At 37.0% G+C, this 22,214-nt stretch overlaps 1 protein-coding gene across 5 annotated transcripts in view; it reads left to right on the top strand.

Annotated features, from left to right (window-relative positions):
• The window catches only part of ARAP2 (ArfGAP with RhoGAP domain, ankyrin repeat and PH domain 2), a 249,271-nt gene that overhangs the window by 30,504 nt on the left and 196,553 nt on the right, over positions 1-22,214 (top strand). For all 5 annotated transcript variants that reach the window (XR_010139659.1, XM_024246354.3, XM_054553813.2 and 2 more), the window contains exons 4-7: positions 1,075-1,151; positions 1,904-1,995; positions 3,642-3,992; positions 20,635-20,704. Coding sequence is in view for 4 of the 5 variants with exons in the window: in XM_024246354.3 (XP_024102122.3) it covers positions 1,075-1,151; positions 1,904-1,995; positions 3,642-3,992; positions 20,635-20,704 (590 nt within the window). In the remaining variant the exon portion in view is untranslated. The remainder of the gene's footprint in view (positions 1-1,074; positions 1,152-1,903; positions 1,996-3,641; positions 3,993-20,634; positions 20,705-22,214) is intronic.

Below are 22,214 nucleotides of genomic sequence, written 5' to 3'. Positions count from 1 at the left end.
AATTAGAGCTCATTTGATAGTCTTAACTGTGTTAAAATCATGATTGCGAAGGCAGCCCACATGTGGTATAGGGAACAATGGAAATAACTGTCTGCCAGTGTTCATAGTACTTCAGACACTTTTAAAGTGGACTGAATAAAAGGCAATAACATACACTCTGACTCCTGGAAATTTGTACATGCTAATGTAAAAAGTTTTCTTTTTATACAAGCTTCATTTATCATTAGCCACAGTTGCAGGCATTCAACTAAATTAAATGGTTTCTGGCAGTCTGAGCTACAGAACAAAGATATATGTACAGAAAGTGATTTTGCCATGGTAACTGGAAAGGGCTGTCATTGTTGCTCTGGCAAATTGAACAGTGACAGAGGCTCTTCTTTCATTTTGAAAATTCTGATTATACAAGTTTGGGAACATTCTTTTTGACAATAAGATGTCAAACACTTGGGTACTGAATCTTTAAGAAAAATTTTTGCCAGAGTAGAAATGCAAATATTGAGAATTCTTTTTTTTGTAGATTAGTATATTTCAAGGATGGTGGAACTTCTCTTGAAATAATTTATTTACAGATGTGTTAGTAGCTATGGCATTAGAGGAATTATATTAAATGCCTTCTGGGATTTTAAGTGATATCTAGCTATTATGTTAGTGACCTTTTTATAACTATTTATTGTAAGTTATAGAATTAAGCTTAATTTTCTGCCATTTAGAATATTTCCTTATTTAGGAATTAGCATTATAAATGGCACCATGACAATTTCTTTTGTATGTGGGCAATGTATTTGGTTATATTAATGTGGATCCTAGAGGTTGGGAAGGACATATGTGACAGGTTGCTATTTAAGGAGCAGTGAGTTATGTTTGTGAAGCAAGTGGTGGATACCATGAGTGTTATATCAAGAAGACGATGGGGAGAATTGATTTGGGGATAAGAATTAGCGTAATTTAGACTCTTACAGAATAAAGCTTACGTTGTGATAATGCCATAAAAACTCATGCTTTTAATCTTTTTTTAAAAACAGTATTTCACATTATTCACATCTTTCTATTCTCATCCTGTAATTCCCCTAAAAGATTCAAATGAGGAGAATTCATCTTCCATCTTTCCTTATGGAGAGACCTTTCTCTTCCAGAGACTAGAAAATTCCAAGGTTAGTCCCATACATTTTAATTATTTTCCATAATCAATTATTTGCTTTTCTGCCTATTTGTACCTCTTCATTTTTCTCCAAGCTATTTGAAGAATGGCATTATATTGAAGATTGAAATTTCCAGTCAGAAAAATTTTTGTTCAGTAAAATTATGGTAAAATCTGTATCTTTCAATATACATTATAGAAACACACGTTTATTTTGACTTCAGGAATCCAGGATAGTGAGTTTTAAAAATTTGCCACAAGGTTGGGTTAATTAAACAAAAGACAAACTATAAAACTTGAACACTCTCTAGATTTTTGCTTTGCCTTGTAGCCAAGTGCAGACTTCTGAAGTGCATAGACTTCCAAGTATGTATATATTTCAGTTATTTAGTTTATCACTCATTCTTTTCTATTACTTGTGCTCTTATGCTACTTTATTTCTTGGTCTTGATAAAAGAGAATTTGGAAGACAAAAATGAATCAAGGAGTAGAAGTACATAAATTTTATTTTTGGTTACCATCTTCTTTTATTCTTACTTGAATTGATGAGTTAACGATTTGAATAAAATAGTGAAAAAAAATCAAAAGTCTGTTTAATGTAGACTATCTTTTTTTCCTGAAAATTGATCTAAGTAATTAGACTTATTTAATAAAACTAAACTCAGATATTATGGATTTTTGTAGAATATTGCTACACATACAAACAAATCCCTAAACCAAAAAGCAAAACAGTATGTGTTTTTTGTTTGTTTGCTTTTTTAATAGAAGCGATCTATAAAGAATGAATTTTTGACCCAGGAAGAAGCACTGAAAGGGGAAGCAACTACTGCAACAAACTCTTTTATCATCAAATCAAGGTATGAGATCATGACTTATGATGATAAACTATTTAGAATAAACTGTCATACAATGTTGACTTCTCATAGTATAATATTATGTGTCAGAGAAAATAGTTTATGTTGATAAGTTCAAATTTTTCCTCTCTAAATGTAAACATAGCAGCACCCATTTTATTACTTGAATTATGCTCTGTAGATCAAGTAAATAGTTGCATTCTGTGGCAGGTTATTTTTGTCTTTTTCTAGTGGAAACCACACCCCTTCCCCACAGTAGCAAATACAGGTGACCGTGATTGCACATTAAAGATGAGAGGTTATGTTAATAAAAAGGAGAAAAGAGCAGTGCAGAACATCACTATGCAAGTTGCAGACTTTTACAAGTGTAATAGATTCTTTTTATTGGAGTTTCAGCACTGGCAAGAAGCATGGCAATTATCCAGTTATTTGGATCACATACGGAGTTAGAATTTGTATGCACCAACCTCAATTTTGTTTTTCTCTCAGCTTTATTGGAACTTGGCATTCTGGCACATTACCTGATACTTCATTTTCTTTTTCTTAATTTTTAATTTTTGAGATTACATAGTAGATGTATATATTTCTGGGGTACATAACATATTTTGATACAAGCATAATAATCACATCATGGAAAATGGAGTATTCATCCCCCAAAGCATTCCTCTTTTGTATTGCCAACAGTTTAATTATACTCTTTTAGTGGAATATTCATTTTATTTTTGTCTTTCATTTTCTAAGGCTAACATTGTTATAGGTTTCCCTCAGTTAAAGCTAAACAATTAAACATCTTTAGTAAACATTTGACATAATCAAATATAATGCAAAATATGAAAGGGCCAGGCTAAATTATTCTTTGAGGCACTAATGGTTTTTAGAATGCTATATCTAGAAAGATGTAATTTGAGCCCAGGCATATCTGTTTCATTGATTAGCAAAAAATGTCCTTTGGCATTAATGAATGAGTTGATCTATTATGTCATTCCTTGAATCTGTAGAAATATGCTTAGCTATTATGAATGCATTCCAATAAATATGTGCATTACCTAGCTTTTACTTCCTGAATGTACACTGACCCTTTCTTGTTTTCTAGCTAGCAGTGTGCTGCAGTATTTTTCCTCATCAGCATTGCAAAATAATACTGATGCTCTCAGCAGTCAGGCATACTCTCTGTTTTATTGCATTATGGTGAAACATGGGGTCCTTGGAGTTGATTAGAGGATAGTAGAGAGGGGTAAACAAATTGGAAATAAGATCTCCATATAGATGAGTTAATGGTCCGTGATGTTGCCCAGAGAGATTGGGCTGGCCACTTAATTGTGCTATTAAAGATGTTTAAATTGTGATGTGAAGAATATACCCAGTCTCCATCCTTAGCACCTGCCCCTAACCTTCCAAAATAAAAGGGATAAGATTAAATTATACCTAAGAAAAAACTTGTAGTAGTATTGAAATGTCATAGGTTAATGAAATAATTTTACTTAGCTTTTCTGGAAGAGTTCAAAAAATTTTCAGTAGGGTTAATGGAAACTCTAGGATTTTCCTGGCCTTATGTTTCTGTTATTAGTTATTTATAAATTTTCAAAATGTCACTGATGTCTTAAATCACATATAGCACTTTGAAATGTTTACATCATTTTTCCATTTAGCATATACGATAACAGAAAGAAAATAAGCGAGGACAAAGTGGAAGATATTTGGATACCTCGAGAGGACAAAAACAATTTTTTGATAGACACTGCTTCTGAATCAGAATACTCAACAGTAGAAGAATGCTTTCAGAGTTTAAGAAGAAAAAATTCAAAGGCATCTAAATCTAGGACTCAAAAAGCCTTGATTTTGGACTCCGTTAATAGGCACAGTTATCCGTTAAGCTCAACAAGTGGAAATGCTGATTCATCAGCCGTTTCTTCGCAGGCAATATCTCCCTATGCTTGCTTTTATGGAGCATCTGCAAAGAAGGTTAAATCAGGATGGCTGGATAAACTCTCTCCTCAAGGGTATGTACGTATTCATTTATTTCATAAGTGGCATATTTTTAAAATTTCAAGTTTATTCATTTCTAAACCTCCTGGGTTGCTGTTCCCCCACTCCACCTCCACAGACACACATACACAGACATGCCATTTTTAGGGACTTTGAGCACACTTTTGCCAGTGCTATTTTTTAGACATAAGGAGAGAGATGTGCAATGCAATGCTGCATTAAGGTCCAGAGTCGCAAATTAAAATAGAAAGTTATGACCTCACATATAATTTCTTAATGTTACCTTCTAAGTTCGCATCAAAATGTGCTAATCTGTGTCCTAGTATGTAACAGAAAAACAAGACAGACTGAGTTAGTATTACTCAGCCCACACTGTTTGGCTTTTGCTCATAACAGTGTTCTGTTTGAGAATACAAGGCTTATTGTAGTTAGGGAAAAGTACATCTTTGTTAGGTTTAGGTCTTCACTATTATTGATATATTGTTTTGATTTTTGTATGTTACACAGAAGGTCAGAGTCCTGTGAATATTATACTTTTCAATGGATTTATCAACAAATGTTTACAAAGAAACTTTTGTCCCTTAAGCATTTTACAGTACTGAGAAATCTTTGGGGAAGGATTATATTTAATTAGAATTGTTTACTGGCATCCTAATTTTTAGATGTCTTTTTGAAATATTTACTTGAAATGTTTTTCATGAATTATTAAATTATTTTGAGATTAAAGCTTTCATGTATCAGTAGCTAATGTTGTGAGTCCCCTACAGTGTGCTGGTTTTCTCTCCTATTCTCCTGAAATGTGTGTCATTTCTAGAAAGGATTGGTTTGATCTAAAATAATTGTAATTGAAAAAAAAAATCTACCAGAAGCAGCATCAGATGACTAATAGAAGCAGGAATTAACATTTCAAAAGATAGCAAAACACCCCGAAATTGTATGGTTAGTAATTATATGTTAATACCTTATATATTTTCATCCTTTTAGGAAATTTGATTTTGAATAAACCAAAGCAGATTACTTCTTACTATCAGCTATGTGTGTCACTTCTTTCTGGTTACATTATGATGACAAAACCCTCTGCTCATTCTTTTTAGTCCTAAGTATTATTGGTGAGTGCATATTCAGATGTTGAACATGTGGATCAGTGCTCAGGTCTAAACACTAGTGGAATGAATCAGTGAACTTGAGTATTCTTGAATCTTTCATTTCTATAAAATCTAAGTATTTAGGGAGGTCCAAGTGCTCTCTTAAAGTATCACTGGAAGAAAAAACAGACTTTGAGTACAAAGCCCCCAGCGGCTGTGGTTTCCTGTGCGTCCTGGGTGAGATCTTGCCCTTTACAGGGTTGGTCTGTTTATGCTCCAGGCACATTGAGAAAGTTTCACTATTGTTGGCCACCTCTGGGACAGTTAGGATATATTCTGTCTCTCTTTTTCAGAAGTTTGACTTTCCATTCTTTCTATTCTGAACCTGCTTAAGGTTAGATGCTGTAAGTTTTCTGGATTTCTATTTTTCCATTTTAGGGGAAATAATTGCATTTTCTGTCCTAAAACTCCCCCCTACCCCACCCCCAACCAAAACACCAGGATGAATGGATATAAGAAAATAAACCAACGAGCTTGGTATATCACCAAGAAATTTTAAAACGCTTCTACGTGATTATATTGCTATGACTTGAAAGAAATATGTGTAGCTGGCCAAAAGGCATGCATTCATTAAATCAGAAGTAGAATGGAGAATTTTTCCTTTCCTAATTAGGCTCTGTAGGCTATTGTGAGGGTTTAAGATGTTCATTAAAGTAGACAAAGTGATGCCTACCCCTTCCTTAAGCAGTGGTTGCTGAGCTTCGTTTAACTCATGGCTGCGTGTCTCTTTGATGCAGATAGCACTGATTGAGATGGGATTCCAAACTCCATATAGCAGGTGTCAACAAACTTTTTCCGTAAAGGGTCAAGTAGTAAATATTTTAAGCTTTATAGTCAAATGGTCTCTGTTGCAACTATTTAACTCTACAGTTATAGCATAAAAGCAGACGTAGCCAATATGTAAGCCAATGAATGAGGCTGTGGTCCAATAAAATACAGAAGTAATAAAAAGCAGAGGTCCTCCTTAGGGGCCTCTGCATTTGTACTTCTTTCTGCCTGAAATGCTCTTCCCCCAAGAGTAACACGGCTTGAACCTCTCTCAAGTTCGTGCTATAATGTCTCCTTTGCGTTTAAGCCCTGGCCACCAAATTTACTCCTACAACTGTTGCTCTCCCTGCCACCCTATCACTCCCTTAATTACTTTCTTCTATGGGGCTTACAGGCCAGATGATTTATTTATTTCATACAAGCTCCGTGGGGACAGGCATCAGCATTGCTTTTCTTGTGCTGTGATAGCCTTAGCAGAACATTGTCTAGCACATGGTAGATGCTTAGTATTTGTTGTGGAATGAATCTGTGAAAAACCTAGCATTAGACATATTTTTCTTTTAATTTTTCTAAAACAGCAATTAATAAGAACATTGTAATACAAGCTGCTGAACCCAACAACATATTTGTGGATGAAAATTTCCAGGAACCATTGATAATACTGATATACATTAACAGGGTAGTGAACTCTTGGGGTGTTTTTTTTTAAATACTTGTTTCCCCCTTAAAGACATGCACATAAATTATCAAAATGCAATTGTCAAAATAAAATTTAAAAACTAACAGACACATTCTAGTTTATACTTTTGCAAATAGTGTTTGAAACTGTCTTTTGTTTAATGAATGACATTAAACAAAATAATCACATTCACAATCTGAACTTATTTCACGTGGTTGTCTATTTACTTTTGAAATGGAAATGACAATTCTGAATCAATGCCTAATATGTGAACATTGTCCCATATTTGGTTAAGAATATAATTGTATAACACCATACAACAAAAGAAATACTGAAACATTTCCAGTTTAAAATATGAAAAGTTGTTTAAATATTTGATTGACCTACATATAACATCCCTAAAACTAGTGGTTTAAAAACTGTATGAAAGAAACAATAAAATGTTGAATTTGGGGGGCCGTATTTCAAACAGGTCAAAGCAGATGAAAAGCTTAATAAGTGATACTTGCTTTTAAAAACCTCTCACTGGGTTTTGAGGATTAAAATAAATCATCTTCTTCACTTTTTCTCAGCTGTAAATAATAAACTTAAGCTTTTCAGCAGATTTATATAGATGCAAATATGAAAGACTGGATATAATTTATTCCAGCATTTCCCAAATATGCATCTCAGAAAAGAAATGTTTGAAGCTGTTGTAAAGAAAAGAGAACATGGTTGGATGTGCTGTGCCTCTTCTAGAAGATGCATAAATTAACATCTCCAAGAATATCTGCAATAAGGAAACCCTTTTGAATTTTTACATTACTATTTTCTAAAGATGTTTATGTGTTCAGCATAATACACAGAGCATCTTTATAAAAACTGCAGTGTATATTAAAGAATTTCTATTTTACTTGAAATGTTTTAGGACTTTATTTCTTACTTGGGAAATTCCTTTTTTTAAATTTAACTTTTTTTTTGGCCATGAGAAGGACTGATGTGGCAGTGTGAGCCTGAGACAGCTAAAGTTGATCATGTGAGGTTAAGTCAGCACTTGGAGGTGGAGGAGGACACAGATGAGCAAGATGTGTTACTTGTCTTTTTGTAGCTTCCATTTAGGGCAGAAAAGAAATATATATGTGAATAGCGATAAAACCCAAAGACGAAAGTAGAATAATTGGTGCAAAAAGGTCTACAGAGTACAGAGTCCTGAGGTTACCAAGGCTTGAGAAAGCATTTCTTCAAAGACCTTCCCGGAAGGAGAGGGTAGCAGTTGAATTGCCCTTTGGAAAATGGATAAGATTTTAACTGGCATTTTTAGGTAAAATGCTTTTCTGTCTAGAGGGAAAGGCACTGATAGAGGTGATATCTAGATGTACTTGAGGGTTGAGATAGTGAGCAGGTAGAGGTTGGAGTTATTTTATTGAAGATGGACAGTTGGGTTCTAGGACCAGGAGAGAGAAACTGCCAGTGAAAAGCATGTTCAGAGAACAGGTAACTAGGGAAAGTGAAAAAGCCAATGATCAAATACCAAGAAAAGGTCAGAGCTCAGACAACGACTGGGAGTCAGAGCTCCCAGAAGCCAATAGCCCAAGACCTGGGAGGAGTTCAGAGCTTATGCTGTTTGTGCCTTTGTCAGTGACTGGTTTCCATGTCATCATCTAGTTTCCAAGGCTCCTTTACTGGAACAATTCCCCACCTGGCTAAGCAAGTGTTTGAGTGCCTTGGGTCTCTTAGTATGCTTTCTTGGGGCTGTGGTGAAAGGCAGGTGTTGCAGAAAGTTGGCAAGTCCACGTTCGACTAGGGTGTTATATGTCAGTCACCTTGTTGATCTTAAAAGTGAATCCGAAATCCCTGATAAAAAGTATGTTTTCTTTTTTAATCTGCAAATTAGCTGGGCATTTCTTAAACCACTAGCTACTTGTAAACATTGTGCCAAGGAAATAAAAAGTTTTAATATTTTTGTAGTTTGAGGAGGAGAAAAGTTTCAGTCTCCATAAAATTACCTGGTTAATTCCTCTCAGCCATCCTAGCTGCAGAGGAATGAATAGGGTGTAGAATCAGACAGACATCATTCATTTGCTGTGTGACTCAATTTCTTAGAACCTCCATTTTCATATAAATGTGTGAGGTCAAGACTACCTCTGTGAAATCATTTGGAAAAGTAGGTAACTTTGGGCCTCACTCTTAATTGATGCTCAATAAACCTCGATTTTCTTTTTTTTTCCAGGACACCATTTTATTGCAGAGGACCTTAAATAATGTTACTGTGAGTCCTAGTCAGTTCATACTTTGATAAATACAAGGCAAAGAAGTCATGTGTTCACATTGAAATTTCAGAATTCAATTTTTTTGATTGTTATAAAAGCCCAGAGTTTAAGTATCAGGAAGTAGTACATAGCTTATTAAAAAAAGTGACATTTCTTCCCTCCAACCTCTTCATAAGAGGCAGCCACTTTCAACTCTTTTATAGTTATTTTTAGCATTTGTTTTGTATGTCTTATTGCTTTTATACTGATTTTTTTTTTAACTTTTCAGTGTTAGGGATTAGCTATTGATGTACGACCATGGAAGATCATATTTATTCATTTTAACCACTGTTCCCTCCTTCCCTTCTAGACACAATTCCTATTATCCTTTTAAAATAGTTACATAAAATATTTAGATATCTGTAATTTTGTTTTATAGTATAACTGTAAAGGCTACTCATTTTTGAGCAATATAGCTTAGTATGATTAATTTTTTTCATTGACAATGTTTAGTTTTTGTTGAAATAATAATTGTTGATTTTTTTGTTTGCTTAATTTTTTTTTTTTTTTTTTTGAGATGGAGTCTCGCTCTGTTGCCCAGGCTGGAGTGCAGTGGCTCAATCTTGTCTCACTGCAGACTTCACCTCCCGGGTTCAAGCAGTTCTCTGCCACAGCCTCCTGAGTAGTTGGGATTACAGGCGCCCACCACCACGCCTGGCTAATTTTTGTATTTTTAGTAGAGACGGGGTTTCACCATCTTGGCCAGGCTGGTCTTGAACTCCTGAACTCCTGATCTACCCTCCTCGGCCTCCCACAGTGCTGGGATTACAGGCATGAACCACTGTGCCCAGCCTGTTTGCTTAATTTTCAGTATGTGTATTCATTGATCTGAAAATTCTTCCTCAACATATGAATCTCTGAAGTAACCAAAATAAATATACCTATCAATTTCATCATCCTAAAGCCCTCTAAGAAAACTTTAGTTTGGGCTGGTTGTTCCCCAGGCCAAGTGCACACTAACATCTTGGGATTCCCTTGTATCATCTTTGGGATTCTCTATGCTTCTCTCTAGTGTTTTTGTCATTCCATTTTTTCTTTAGATAAAGCACGACTCTTTGAAGCTTCCTGAGAAAAGGTGGATAGGGAGTCAATGTTTTCAGATCTTCCATGTTTGAAGATGTCTTTTTTTTCCCCCTAAACATTGTTATTGTTGATTTATGATGTTTTAGAAATCTTAACTGGAAATAATCCTTCTCCAGATCAGTAATTTGTATTCTAGATCCCTAGTAATCTAGAGGTAATATTGAGAAATCTCATTTTTGATACTTTATACATAGCCTATTTTTCAGTTCTTGGAGATTTTCCTGTTTTATTCTTCAATTACTTTTCTTCTTTCTAGAATTCCTGATAGTTTGGTGTTGGACTTCTTGCCCTGAAACACTGATAAAAATCTAGCTTTTCCATTTTCCCTTTCTGCTCACTAGGAAGTTTCGTCAGTTGTGTTTCCTAACCCAGTTTTTTGTTGTTATTGTTGTTATACTGTAGTTAACATACAAAACATTTTCTTTTGACTATTTTTTTATGGCATAGTGTTACTTTTTCACAAATCCTTTTACTTCTCTGAAGATATTAATACTTTTTTTTTGAAGCTTTCCTGTAGAGTCTATTTCTTTTAACTTTTTGGAGGGGTGGTTTTGTCCCTATCTTTTACCTTAGTGGTATTTTTCTCAAATGTTATGTTAATCTTGAGCTGTCGCTTTAGAGTAAAGTACTGCAAAACTGATTGGAAGCACTGTAGGCTCTGATGGGCCTTGCTGTTTGTTTCTTGTAAGGCGATCATGGTAGGTTTTTTGGTAATGTATTTCTATACAGAAGCCTCATGCTAGTATCTTTTAAATTAATCTTCTTCCTGAGCGTTATAGGCCTGGTAACCAGTTTTTTTTTTTTTCTGAGACGGAGTGTTGCTCTGTCACCCAGGATGGAGTGCAGTGGCACGATCTTGGTTCTCTGCAACCTCCACCTCCCAGGTTCAAGCAATTCTCCTGCCTCAGCCTCCTGAGTAGCTGGGATTACAGGCATACACCTTCATGCCTGGCTAATTTTTGTATTTTTAGTAGAGATGGGGTTTCTCCATGTTGCTCAGGCTGGTCTTGATTCTCCTGACCTCAGGTGATCCACCCACCTCGGTCTCCCAGAATGCTGGATTACAGCGTGAGCCACTACGCCAGGCCTGGTAACCAGTTTTTGGGTGGCTCATGTGGGAAAGTGGACTTTGAGTATTGACAGTTATGATGTAGACTTTTATTTGATTCCTCTGCTTTAATATAGCCATGCCTGAGTCTCCCAGCCCCAAAACCTCCTGTTTTATTCTCTCCATTGAATAAAACTAGACTATTATATTGAGTGAAGGTGGAGAGACAGTTTTCCAACAGTGAAAAGTAGGGGAGAAGGATTCTGTGATGTTGGAGTGCAAGTCTACATCTTAAACTGCCTTTCAATATATCCATTATCAGCACCTCACCCTCACTTTCATAGTCACTTCCAGAGTTACTTGGTATGTCTATTTCCTGAGATTTTCAGAGGTAATGCAAGAGTAAATGTGTTTTTCTCTTAATTTAATCTAATGCTGGATTAGTGATCAGTTCATATCTCTCCTTCTGTTTCCAGATTTCTAGATACTGTTACTGTCCTCAACTTCTCTGGTCAGTGTTGATTTGCAGGCATTTATTTATTTTTATTTCTTTCTTAACCCTTTGATGTCTTTTAGTGAGGATTGGGGAGGAGTAGAAGTAAATGCAAGCTTTTAACTGAGATTTTTAACTGGAAGCTGGTTCATGTTGTATTTTATATAATATGACTCCATAAAATAAGTGTGAATCTTTTAACATAGCTTTTTATACACCACTTTATGAAAGCACTAAGCTCTTTGTAGATATTTTTAAAATTGGTAGTTGCACACTGAAATTCAGGCTTTATCATTGACTTCCAAGAATCTTTTTAGCCCCTAGAATTTTATGTTGAGTACCTTTTTTTTTCTTCTCATTTTAGGATGTAGATATAGCAGAGATGGAAGCTGAGATTGAAGATACTTTTTTTGTTTTATTTTCGTTTTCTGGCCCCAGCTCATTTGGTTCATATAATCTTGGAAATTGTTATTTTGGTTTGCTCAAAAGTGAGAAAATGCTCTTTAGAATAGAGAAGTGCTGGCATTTTATAGAAATATTTTAGTAATTCCTTGCATCTTTCTCTCTCTAAAATATTTTGTTACTGTATCATTTAAAAGTCTTCTACTTCTTAAAAGAATAATTGGATAAATAATTAGCTGAATAAAAATGAGTAATTAGATAAATAAAAATATATACGTATGGAGATTGTAGTCCTAGAAAATATTGGGTCTCGTTAGGGTTAGAGGAGGGAATAACATAAAGTATGCTGTGATTCTTTAGGGCTGTGTAAACAAGGCAGGTGAATCTGGCACAGCATGGTGATGATACTTTTTCCTTTGAGATTGTTTAGAATATTTGAGAAGTATGTTTTTCATTGCCTTAAATGGCAGGATTAATAAAAGCCATAAATTTGACTTAATGTCTTTGATGTTCTTTCCAATTGTGTGATTTTTAAAGACAATTTGGTAGCCTCTCACACCTTAGATTGGTATCATTGGTTAGTTAGCATGCTTGTTAGATATTAGGATTTGTTTTTTAAGCTTAAAGATGTAATCTTGAAAAAAAAAAAACTCTGCTGGCACTTAGGAATGAAATTAAACAAGAGTGCCTCTGTGTGAGTACTTTATAAATAGAGATTTAATTGTGTGTGTATACAGTGTTGTTAAAAAATAATTTTTAAGAAACACATTTTGAGACAACAAAAACTGATACCAGATGGTGAAGCTGTTTTTATGAAAGCAGTTGAAACTTTACATCACCTGCCCTACGAGAGCCCAAGGGAAGAGTTTATAGAAATCTGTTCAATAATACTGCACAAGTCTTATAAATTATTCGAAAAAAGCTTCTTAAATAAATGTTTCCCTTCAGAACCCTAAAAACAAAATGAGATAAAACTCAGGCTAATGTGTTTCATGTCTGCTTTACCTTTTTTCCTGAAGGAATTCTGAAGTACTTTGCAAGATTGAACTCACATATAAAATGTAGAGGTCAAATGTTATTACTACCTACAGGGATGTCCTGGGTACTTTGCTATAAAATGTACTAATGTCTGCTTTGTATAGCAGTTAAGAGCAGTCTTTGGGAAGACACTCCCAGATATGTTCTATATTAGCTGTATGACTTGGACAAATTATTTAAGCAACCACTGCCTCTGTGCCTTCATCTCTAAGATGGATATAATAATGTTACCTGTCTCACATGGTTGTCTGGAGGATTAAATGAGTTAATATTTGTGTGTGGCTCCACACAGTTCTTGGAACAAAGGACTATGTGTTTGCTATTTTTATTACCAAATGTAGTACCAAATAACTTCTTTATTGACTTCAACTTTAAATCTATTTTCTGTGCAATAATGCATCATTATTTCAGATCTAATTTGTATTGTGTGGTAGCCGGAACATAGGCTAAGATGGCATTGTCTTGTATACATTATCTTTTCCTGTTTTTTAAAATTTGTGAAGCAAATTAAGTTAGTAATTGAAATTTAAAGATACAACTTCAGAGAAAACTTTCAAAGTACTTTAGCAAATTCTTAGAGTGTATGTATTAAGTACATGTAATTACAATGAAATTAGTTGCTGGATAGTGAATATGTGTTTAAAAACACATGTGAGGAGTATTGAACTTTTGCACAGAAAAGAAAATTCTTAAACATTTAGTAATCATTGATATTTATTAATTTAATTTTACATGGGCAGTTAGAAGCACAGGACTTATCAAGCTTTTCCTTTTATTGTTTAGTTGAAATTTTGATTAATTTGTAAGGTTTACCAATATGAATTAATCTAACTTTCCATGTGCTAGAAAAGGGGAGGCCGGGCATGGTGGCTTACACTTGTAATCCCAGCACTTTGGGAGGCCGAGACAGGCGGATCACCTGAGGTTGGGAGTTCGAGACCAGCCTGACCAACACGGAGAAACCCCGTCTCTACTAAAAATACAAAATTAGCCAGGCATGTTGGTGCATGCCTGTAATCCCAGCTACTCAGGAGGCTGAGGCAGGAGAATGGCTTGAACCTAGGAGGTGGAGGTTGTGGTGAGCCGAGATCGCACCATTGCACTCCAGCCTGGGCAACAAGAACAAAACTGTGTCTCAAAAAAAAAAAAAAAAAAATTAAAAATTAGAAAAGGGAATAGTGCTGAGAAAAGATCTAAGTGTAAAGTTTTATCTTTAATTAACTAATTATTGGAATTCAGTGTTGAAGTTCACATGTGGAAAACAGCTAATTGAATGTTGATAGTTTTAATGAAAATAGATTATTCAATGTTTATATGAATTTAGTTTTAAAAATAAATTGGTTATTTAACATTTTTAAATAGCAAAGTATCAAATGCATACATTTTAAATAACCATATTTAAATTTTTCTTTTTGTTTCCAGCTTTATTGGGATGTGATTGTCAAAGACTATATGTGTTTAAGGTATACAGTGTGATGATTTGATATCCCTATATATTGTGAAATAACACAAACAAGCTAATAACAACTGTCACCTAACAGAGTTTTTTTTTGTGTGTGTGTGTGATAAGAACACTTAAGATGTACTGTCTTAGCAAATTTCAGGTGTACAATACATTATTATTAGCTATAGTCACCATGCTATATATTAGATCTCCAGAATTTATTCTTATAACTGAAAGTTTGTAACCTTTATGTGGTATCTATGTATATGTGGAATCTAAAAAAAATACACTCATAGAAACAGAGTAGAATGGTGATTAACAGGGACTGGGAGGTGGGATTAATGGTGAGATGTTGGTTAAAAAGTTTTTAATTTGGTCAGGCGTGGTGGCCCACGCCTGTAATCCCAGCACTTTGGGAGGTCCAGGCAGGCAGATCATGAGGTCAGAAATTTGAGACCAGCCTGTCCAATATGGTGAAACTCTGTCTCTACTAAAAATACAAAAATTAGCTGGATGTGGTGGCATGTGTCTGTAGTCCCAGCTACTCCATAGGCTGAGGCAGAAGAATCACTTGAACCCGGGAGGTGGAGGTTGCAGTGAGCAGAGATTGTGCCACTGCACTCCAGCTTGGGTGACAGAGCGAGACTCCACCTCAAAAACTTTTTTTTTTTTTAAATTCTGAAATGTATTTTGAAATTACATGGAAATTAATGGTAAACTTTTCAAGCTTTCTGTAGGCTCTTATTTATTTATTTTTTTAATAACAAGGTAGTGATGGCAGCGGTGACCCATCTGAGCCGCTGCTGCCATCACACTGGCTGCAGCAGAGAGGTGCGGCCAGGGCTGCATACTCTACAGAGATGGCGTGAGCCAAGGACAAGTGGGAGCCCTGCCCCTTCCGAGTTGGTAGGGTGGGAGCTCCTCGGGTGCAGCTGTAGTTGCCAAGTTGTGGCTTTGGGACCTAGGCCTCCCACTCCATGGAGCAGACAGGAGTCCTGCTCTCCTGGGTGTAGCTACAGATGCCCAAGTCGTGGCTATGAGTCCAGGCCTCTCTGTGCTCTTGGTGGAGGTTGGAAGCAGGCAGGAGCCCTGTGTTCCCGGTTGCAGCAGCCTCTGCCCAAGTCAGGGCTGTAGAGCCAGGCATCTCTGCACTCTTGGGGACCAGAAGGCCACCCCCTACCTACGCAAGCTCAAAGGTGTCTGCTCCAACTGCCTGGCTTCTCCCTGCTCCCGGTGTCTGCTCCTATCTCAGAGCAAGAATGGGGCCGGGGCCAGGTACCATCACAGCCCATCTGGATCTGTGCACTCTTGGGGAAGTGCTGACATGCCAGCTCCCTGCTGCCTCAGCCCCACTCTGGACTTTGGGTCCTGATGAGCATGGGAGGGAGGAAAGCCAAGGGAGCACTGAGGTCAGCGCAGCACTGGCCTGCAGACACCTCTTGGCATGAACAGCCTGGGCGCCATGAACAGCAGCAGGAGGTGAAGCTGGGCCATGGGCAGAAGGGGGCAGGTCCTCGGTGAGGCCCCACCTTCAGGCCAGGGAGGGCCTGAAGGGTAGGAGCCGGCTAGTCCTGCAGCCCACAGTAGGAACTTGTAGTGTGCCTTTTCTGGGTCTGTCTATGGCCGCCCATGGACCAGTTGGGGCGCACTTCCTCCCCTGAGGCCCATGAAAGCCCCCGGATCAGCCAGAGCTGCACAGACATCAGGACAACCAGCTGCAGGGAGGAGCTACCCACGGCCAGGGCCTACCCTCTGCTGATAGCTGCAGACATCAGATGACCTGACTGCAGAGAGGAGCTCCCCACCCAGGACCTCCTCTGAGCTATTCTGTCACTCAATAAAGCTCCTCTTCGCCTTGCTCACCCTCCACTTGTCTGCGTACCTCATTCTTTCTGGACACAGTACAAGAACTTGGGACCTGGGAGATGTCGGGGCTGAAATAGCTGTAACACAAACAGGGCTGAAACACTTCGCCTTCTCATCATGTTATGGGTGAAGACAAGGAGAGAAGAGCTGCGGCCCTTTGGGGAACCGAGACCTGGAAGCTCCCCGAGGCAGGGCTGTGACTACCTCTTTGGACCTCTTAAGTTCCTGGAGTCTCAAGCTTCCAGCCGCCGCCACGTTTCCTGGTGGCAGCCGTGGAAGCTGCTTGTGGTGTGCCTGGTCCAGCTGCAGCCTTGCAGAGAGCCAGCGCCCGTGTAGACACCTGGTGCTGGCTGCCCCGCTGCAGCAGCCGGTGTGCCTCACTGTGTGCAGTGGCTGGACCCCATGCTCGCTTGCTCACACACCCCTCACTGCTCCACACCTGGCTCGCTGTTGGCAGTCATGGGATCTAGGCCGGTAGCGTGAGCCGAGCGCAGCCTGCTCATGCAGAATGGGTGGAACAAACCCAGAACTCAGGCAAAGGCGCCACCAGCCACAGAGACTTCTGGCCAGAAAAGCAACACCCTGAGGATCCTGCAACAGTAGTTTTACAAAGTGTTTATTTTGTCATATAAAAATCTGGTTTTTAATATTTGCAAAAATAAAATTAAGGATGAAGTTTTTCAGTAGTGTTTATATTTGTATAATAGAAATTCAAGTAAATATCTTTTAGTGAAAAATACATTCATTTGTTTCTTCACTATATGTGAGGAACTATGATAGTCACTGGTTTTATATTGATGAACAAAACAGAAATGGATTCTGTGCTTAAGGATCTCAAAGTCTGTTTGATGTGATGGATATATTTACCCTGATTGATCATTACACATTGTATGTGTATGTCAGAATATCACATTTACCCCATAAGTAGGTCAATTAATATATATCAATAAAATGCATATTTTGCAAAAAGTTAAGGAAGGCTCAAGAAAAAGAAATCTAGTATGGGTGGCATATGAAGCCAAAACAAATATATAATTACACATTCTGCTTAGTGTCGTTAAGTAAAGAAATGGAGCAAGAGAACAGAGAGACCTCAATGATCTATGCATAGTCAGGAGTGGTCACTTGTTGAGAAAGACATTAAAGATGAACTTTCAAGAACAGGAAGGAGCCAGCCATGTTAGGAGCAGGCAGGCAGCATGCCAAGCAGAGACAATGGCATATGGGAAGGCCATGAGGCAAGAAAGAGTCTGGAGAAGAGAGGCAGTGCGGCCAGAGAGTGGTGTCCACAGAGTATGTACCCACAGATTTTGATGGCTGACTGGATGAATGCATGACCACAGAAGCCAACTTTCAATGATAGGAGTGCAGAATAGCTTTCTCCACCTGTAGGACAGTTGTTCTTTCATATTCTTTCATCTGCTACACCCTGTGGTTTCTCATTCCATTTCACTGTGGGCTGGGATTTGTCTTATTTACCTGCCCCTTCATAGAATGTTAAAGAGATTTAATAATCTTTAAAATATTGAGTTAAAAATAGTTGGAGACATCAAATAGTCACCTGGCAGTTGAAAAAAATTAAAATAATTGGGAGAATATCTTAGAAGCTGATTCTCTCAGAGGCTGAGGTTTTCCTCAGAGAGCCAGTGGTAGGGTGTGTCCTTTGCATTATGAGCGCCTGAGAGAGGAGTTGTAGCTAGTCAGATGCTGCATCTTCGACTGATCCTTAAGCCTAACACATAGCAAGCTATCTGCCCTCACTCTTCCCCTCCTCCTTTTTCTGTGGACACAAATATTAAGTTCCTGGATGATGCCTCAGACACAAACTGTCTGTCAAGATGGTGATGGAATTCTAAGAAAGTTTTATGTGTTGGAGTGGCTGCAGTTAATCTTAAGTAAGACATGTGAAAATAGGTTGTCTTTTACACCTGATGTTTTGGCAGGTTTCAAAACTTTGAATTTAATTCTGCATGTTCTAAAGTTTTCTTGCATTCCCTCAACCTTTCTTTTAAAAGATGCTGATTATATGAGTGCTGATCATTTGAGTTTTTTCTGTCTGTCATCCCGCCCATGGTGCCAGAAGGACTATGCTTTTAATCATGTCACTCATTCCTTCAGCAAATTCTTTTTCAGTGCCATATTCCTCTCTGTGTTACTTGCTGATCATACAGAAGGAAATAAACGTTGTCCTTGTAAAGCATAAGACCTGGTGTGGGAGACAAACATTAAGCAAATAAACAAATATATAAAATTAGAGGTTGTGTTAAGTGCTATGAGGAAAAGTAGAGGGTATTGAGAGAGAGAGTAACTTTGTTATCCACTTTGGATCGGGTCATCAGGGAAGGGATTTCTTTGTAGTTGATTCAGATGTAACTGAAAGATAAGTAGTCAGCAAAGGGAATAGTGGGGTAATGGGAGGCCCTAAGGCCTCTATCCCCCACAGATGTTAATTATTTTTATCTTAAAGTGGAAGATTATATGTGTAATTGAGCTCTAGCTTACTGTCATTCACAGTGTGAAGTGGGTTGTGTCCCAAAGCAAAATCTTGATTTACTGAATTACTGTTTGGATTGTGTTAGAAGGTATGTGTTTCTCTGCCTTTAAGTGTAGAGGAGATAAATATGAAATGAGCAAAAAGTGACTAATTTATCCAGTGTATAATATTTCTTTACCTTTCAACATTTAATGCTGAGAATTTAAGGAACCCTGTGTTGCTAGAAAAAGTAAAAACCAGATGGCTGTAACACTGTTGGATGTTGCAAAGTGAGGAAAACCCATTGCAGACAGGCCAAGAAAAGTTAAAAAGACTGAAAGATGAAAAATAAGATGGAAAGAGGGCTGGGTGGTCAGTTGTGGTAATATGCTTTAAAGTTTTTTTTTTTTTTTTTTTTTTTGAGATGGGGCTCTCACTGTGTTGCCCAGGCTGGAGTACAGAGGTGCAGTCATAACTCACTGCAGCTTCCACCTCCTGGGCTCAAATGATCCTTTCACCTCAGCCTTCCAAATAGCTTGGACAACAGTTGTGTGCTACCATGCCTGGCTATTTTTTTTTTTTTCTGGATATTTTGTAGAGACAGGGTTTTGCCATGTTGCCCAGTGATCCACCCACCTCAGCTTCTCAAAGTGATGGGATTATAAGCATGAGCCACCACACCTGGCCAAAATTTTTATTTTATTTTTTTCTGTAATTAGAGTTAAATATGAAGTGGTTATATGCTTTTAAGATCTTTACATGTAAATTTACATGTTCTTATTACTTCATAATTAATTCAATGCTTATATGTGAAAGTGTCTGCACTGAAGGATCTTGAAAACTTTTTATATTTGATCAGATTTGGTATAATTTTATCTTATGCAGAACATATTTGCTAACGATTAATTTGGGAGGCTTGCTGTGTTTCACATGCATAATAGATTTGTGGCTAGGGAACCAGCCCAGAGACAAGCTCTCTACACTTCCTGAAGTTGTTTTTCTATTAAGTCTTCTGAGAGCCAAGGGAAGTTATGCCAACTCCTTGTTTTAAACATTTCAGAAAATTGCAAAAGCATAAGGTAGACAGAGTTGATGTTTGTTTAGAAATATTTTTTTTAAAAATAGGAAGTTTGTTTTCGTATATTTTCTGTGTTAAAGACCAAAAGTACTTATGATTGTCTGCCTTCAGGGAAGGAGAATATAAAATAAAAATATAAAGCAAGCCTAAGTAAAAACAGTTCTTCACTTCTTCCTTATATAGTCAGAAAAATAGTTTCTTTTTTCTTTTAAGCCTGAAACATGTGATTATATTATTTTGCTTTTGTTTTTCATGTCAGTAGCCATTTTAAACTACCTTTGCCTTTCATATGATCATTTAAAAAATATACTAATCTTTCACTGAATTTTGAATGCTTATAAATGATTCTGTATATTTGTTCAGGTCTTTTTCACCTTACTCAATCAAAATTAAATATGTTTTCCATGTAAATCCAATTGACAAAGCCTTGTTATTTTAGTAAGATATTTATGCCCTAAAACAAAAATCAAGGGAAAATAAAATAGATATATAAGCTTAATGAGGGATGAAAGCTTATATTATCTTCGTGAAAGGATTATCTTTATTATTAGAAATGGGTTCAGTGACAGTGTTTCTGACCACATTTTGTTTCGCACTGAACCTTACAAATGTGTGTGACAACACTGTTAATTTTGTCATTAACAAAAAATTCCTAGGTCAACTGATTAGAAAGTACTATTATGCTATTTTTTCCTATGTGCCATGGCCAAAACTGGGTATTATCGTAGCCTATTGTTGTCTATGCTGTTTAACATTAAATGATAATATATTTACACCGTTACATTACAAATGAATTTAACAATCTAAGTTCATGGTACTTGAATGTAAAATAACAATTTCATGTTTTGCAGAAAACGCATGTTTCAGAAGAGATGGGTGAAATTTGATGGCCTTAGCATTTCTTACTACAATAATGAGAAGGTAAATACATTTTACAGTTTTCAAAAATTGCTTTTTTATGCATACTAGGTGTACTTCAGTAAACTAAGCAAGCAGTTTGGTTTTTAAGAATAGGAGGTGGATTCTCAACATGAAAAGAATTTGAAGTTGCAACTAATAAATATATTACCATATGCTTAGTTAATTAAAATCAGATGATTTTTGTCTTAAGTATGTACTTTCTCTTCACACACTAAATTTAAGATTTAACCACATGCTCTTTTTTTGTAGCTCATAATCTAACATAACTTTCTCATTATTTAGAGATTTCCACCCCCTAATATTGGCAATACCTGTGGCTCTAATAGAGATTTAGGCTTCTTTTTATATATTGCTTCTTTATTGCTGCAGGACAGAAGAATATATGCTTTTAGACAGTAACACATACTGCAACATAACACACACTGCATGCTCTATGGCTGAGAATAATGGAAGATATAGAGAGGTGTTAATTGTTTGGTTTCACTTTGCAGTGACTCAGAGCATCAAATCGGTATAAACACATCTCTTGGAGGTTTGCAAGATGGTTGGATGAATATTTTAGAAAAGCTGGTTTTTTTTTGGTCTGGTTTTTTTTTTTTTTGTTGTTGTTGTTGTTGTTTTTGTTTTTTTGGAGACAGAGTCTTCCTCTGTTGCCCAGGCTGGAGTATAGTGGCAGGATCTTGGCTCACTGAAGCCTTTGCCCCCTGGGTTCCAGCAATTCTCCTGCCTCAGCCTCCTGAGTAGCTGGGATTACAGGTGCGCACCACCATGCCTGGCTAATTTTGTAATTTTAGTAGAGACAAGGTTTCACCATGCTGGCCAGGCTGGTCTTGAACTTCTGATCTCAAGTGATCTGCCACCTTGGCCTCCCAAAGTGCTGGGATTACAGGCATGAGCTACCGTGACCAGCCTTAAAAGCTGTTTTCTGTTTTAGCTACTATTTTTTTCTAGTTCACTTGTACATTTGAGTGTTAAGACAATTCGTTGCCTAGGTTGAGTAGAAGGTAGTCTCTATTGCTGATGGAATCTCACTGCTAGTTTTCTCCAGCACCTGTAACCTGTTCTGGTTTGATTGAAATGAGGAGGAAAACTACTCAGGAGTGAGACAGGCTTCCATGCCATAAGACTGTTGCTGGCACTACCATTATTTTCATTTGAGACTATTTCTAGTAACTGTGTCAAACTGGACTCTTTTTCCCTCTTTCCCTCTGTTTGTTCTTTTAAAGCTCATCTCAACTGCAGTGAAGAGATGAGGACCTCTCACGTTTTTAGTTCTTGATGCAATGAAAATGATGCAGCTTGGTTTGAAATTGAGATTAAAAAGTTCATATAAAAATGAGACATTGCAAATCATTTAGCTTAATATTAAAAAAATTTAAGTTGTTATTTTCTGTGACATTTCATCCATTTATTGTCTAGATGGTTGGTTACGTTTTGGCAAAAAAACAGAAACACTGGATTTGGTGTTTCCTAAAAGGAGAGTTTCTGTTGTGACTCTTCTAGCAAAAGG

This window comes from Pongo abelii, chromosome 3 (genome assembly GCF_028885655.2).
Source record: "Pongo abelii isolate AG06213 chromosome 3, NHGRI_mPonAbe1-v2.0_pri, whole genome shotgun sequence".
NCBI lineage: Eukaryota > Metazoa > Chordata > Mammalia > Primates > Hominidae > Pongo > Pongo abelii.
The sequence above is the reverse complement of the archived record's forward strand: the minus strand, read 5'-3'. Positions and strand labels throughout refer to the sequence as shown.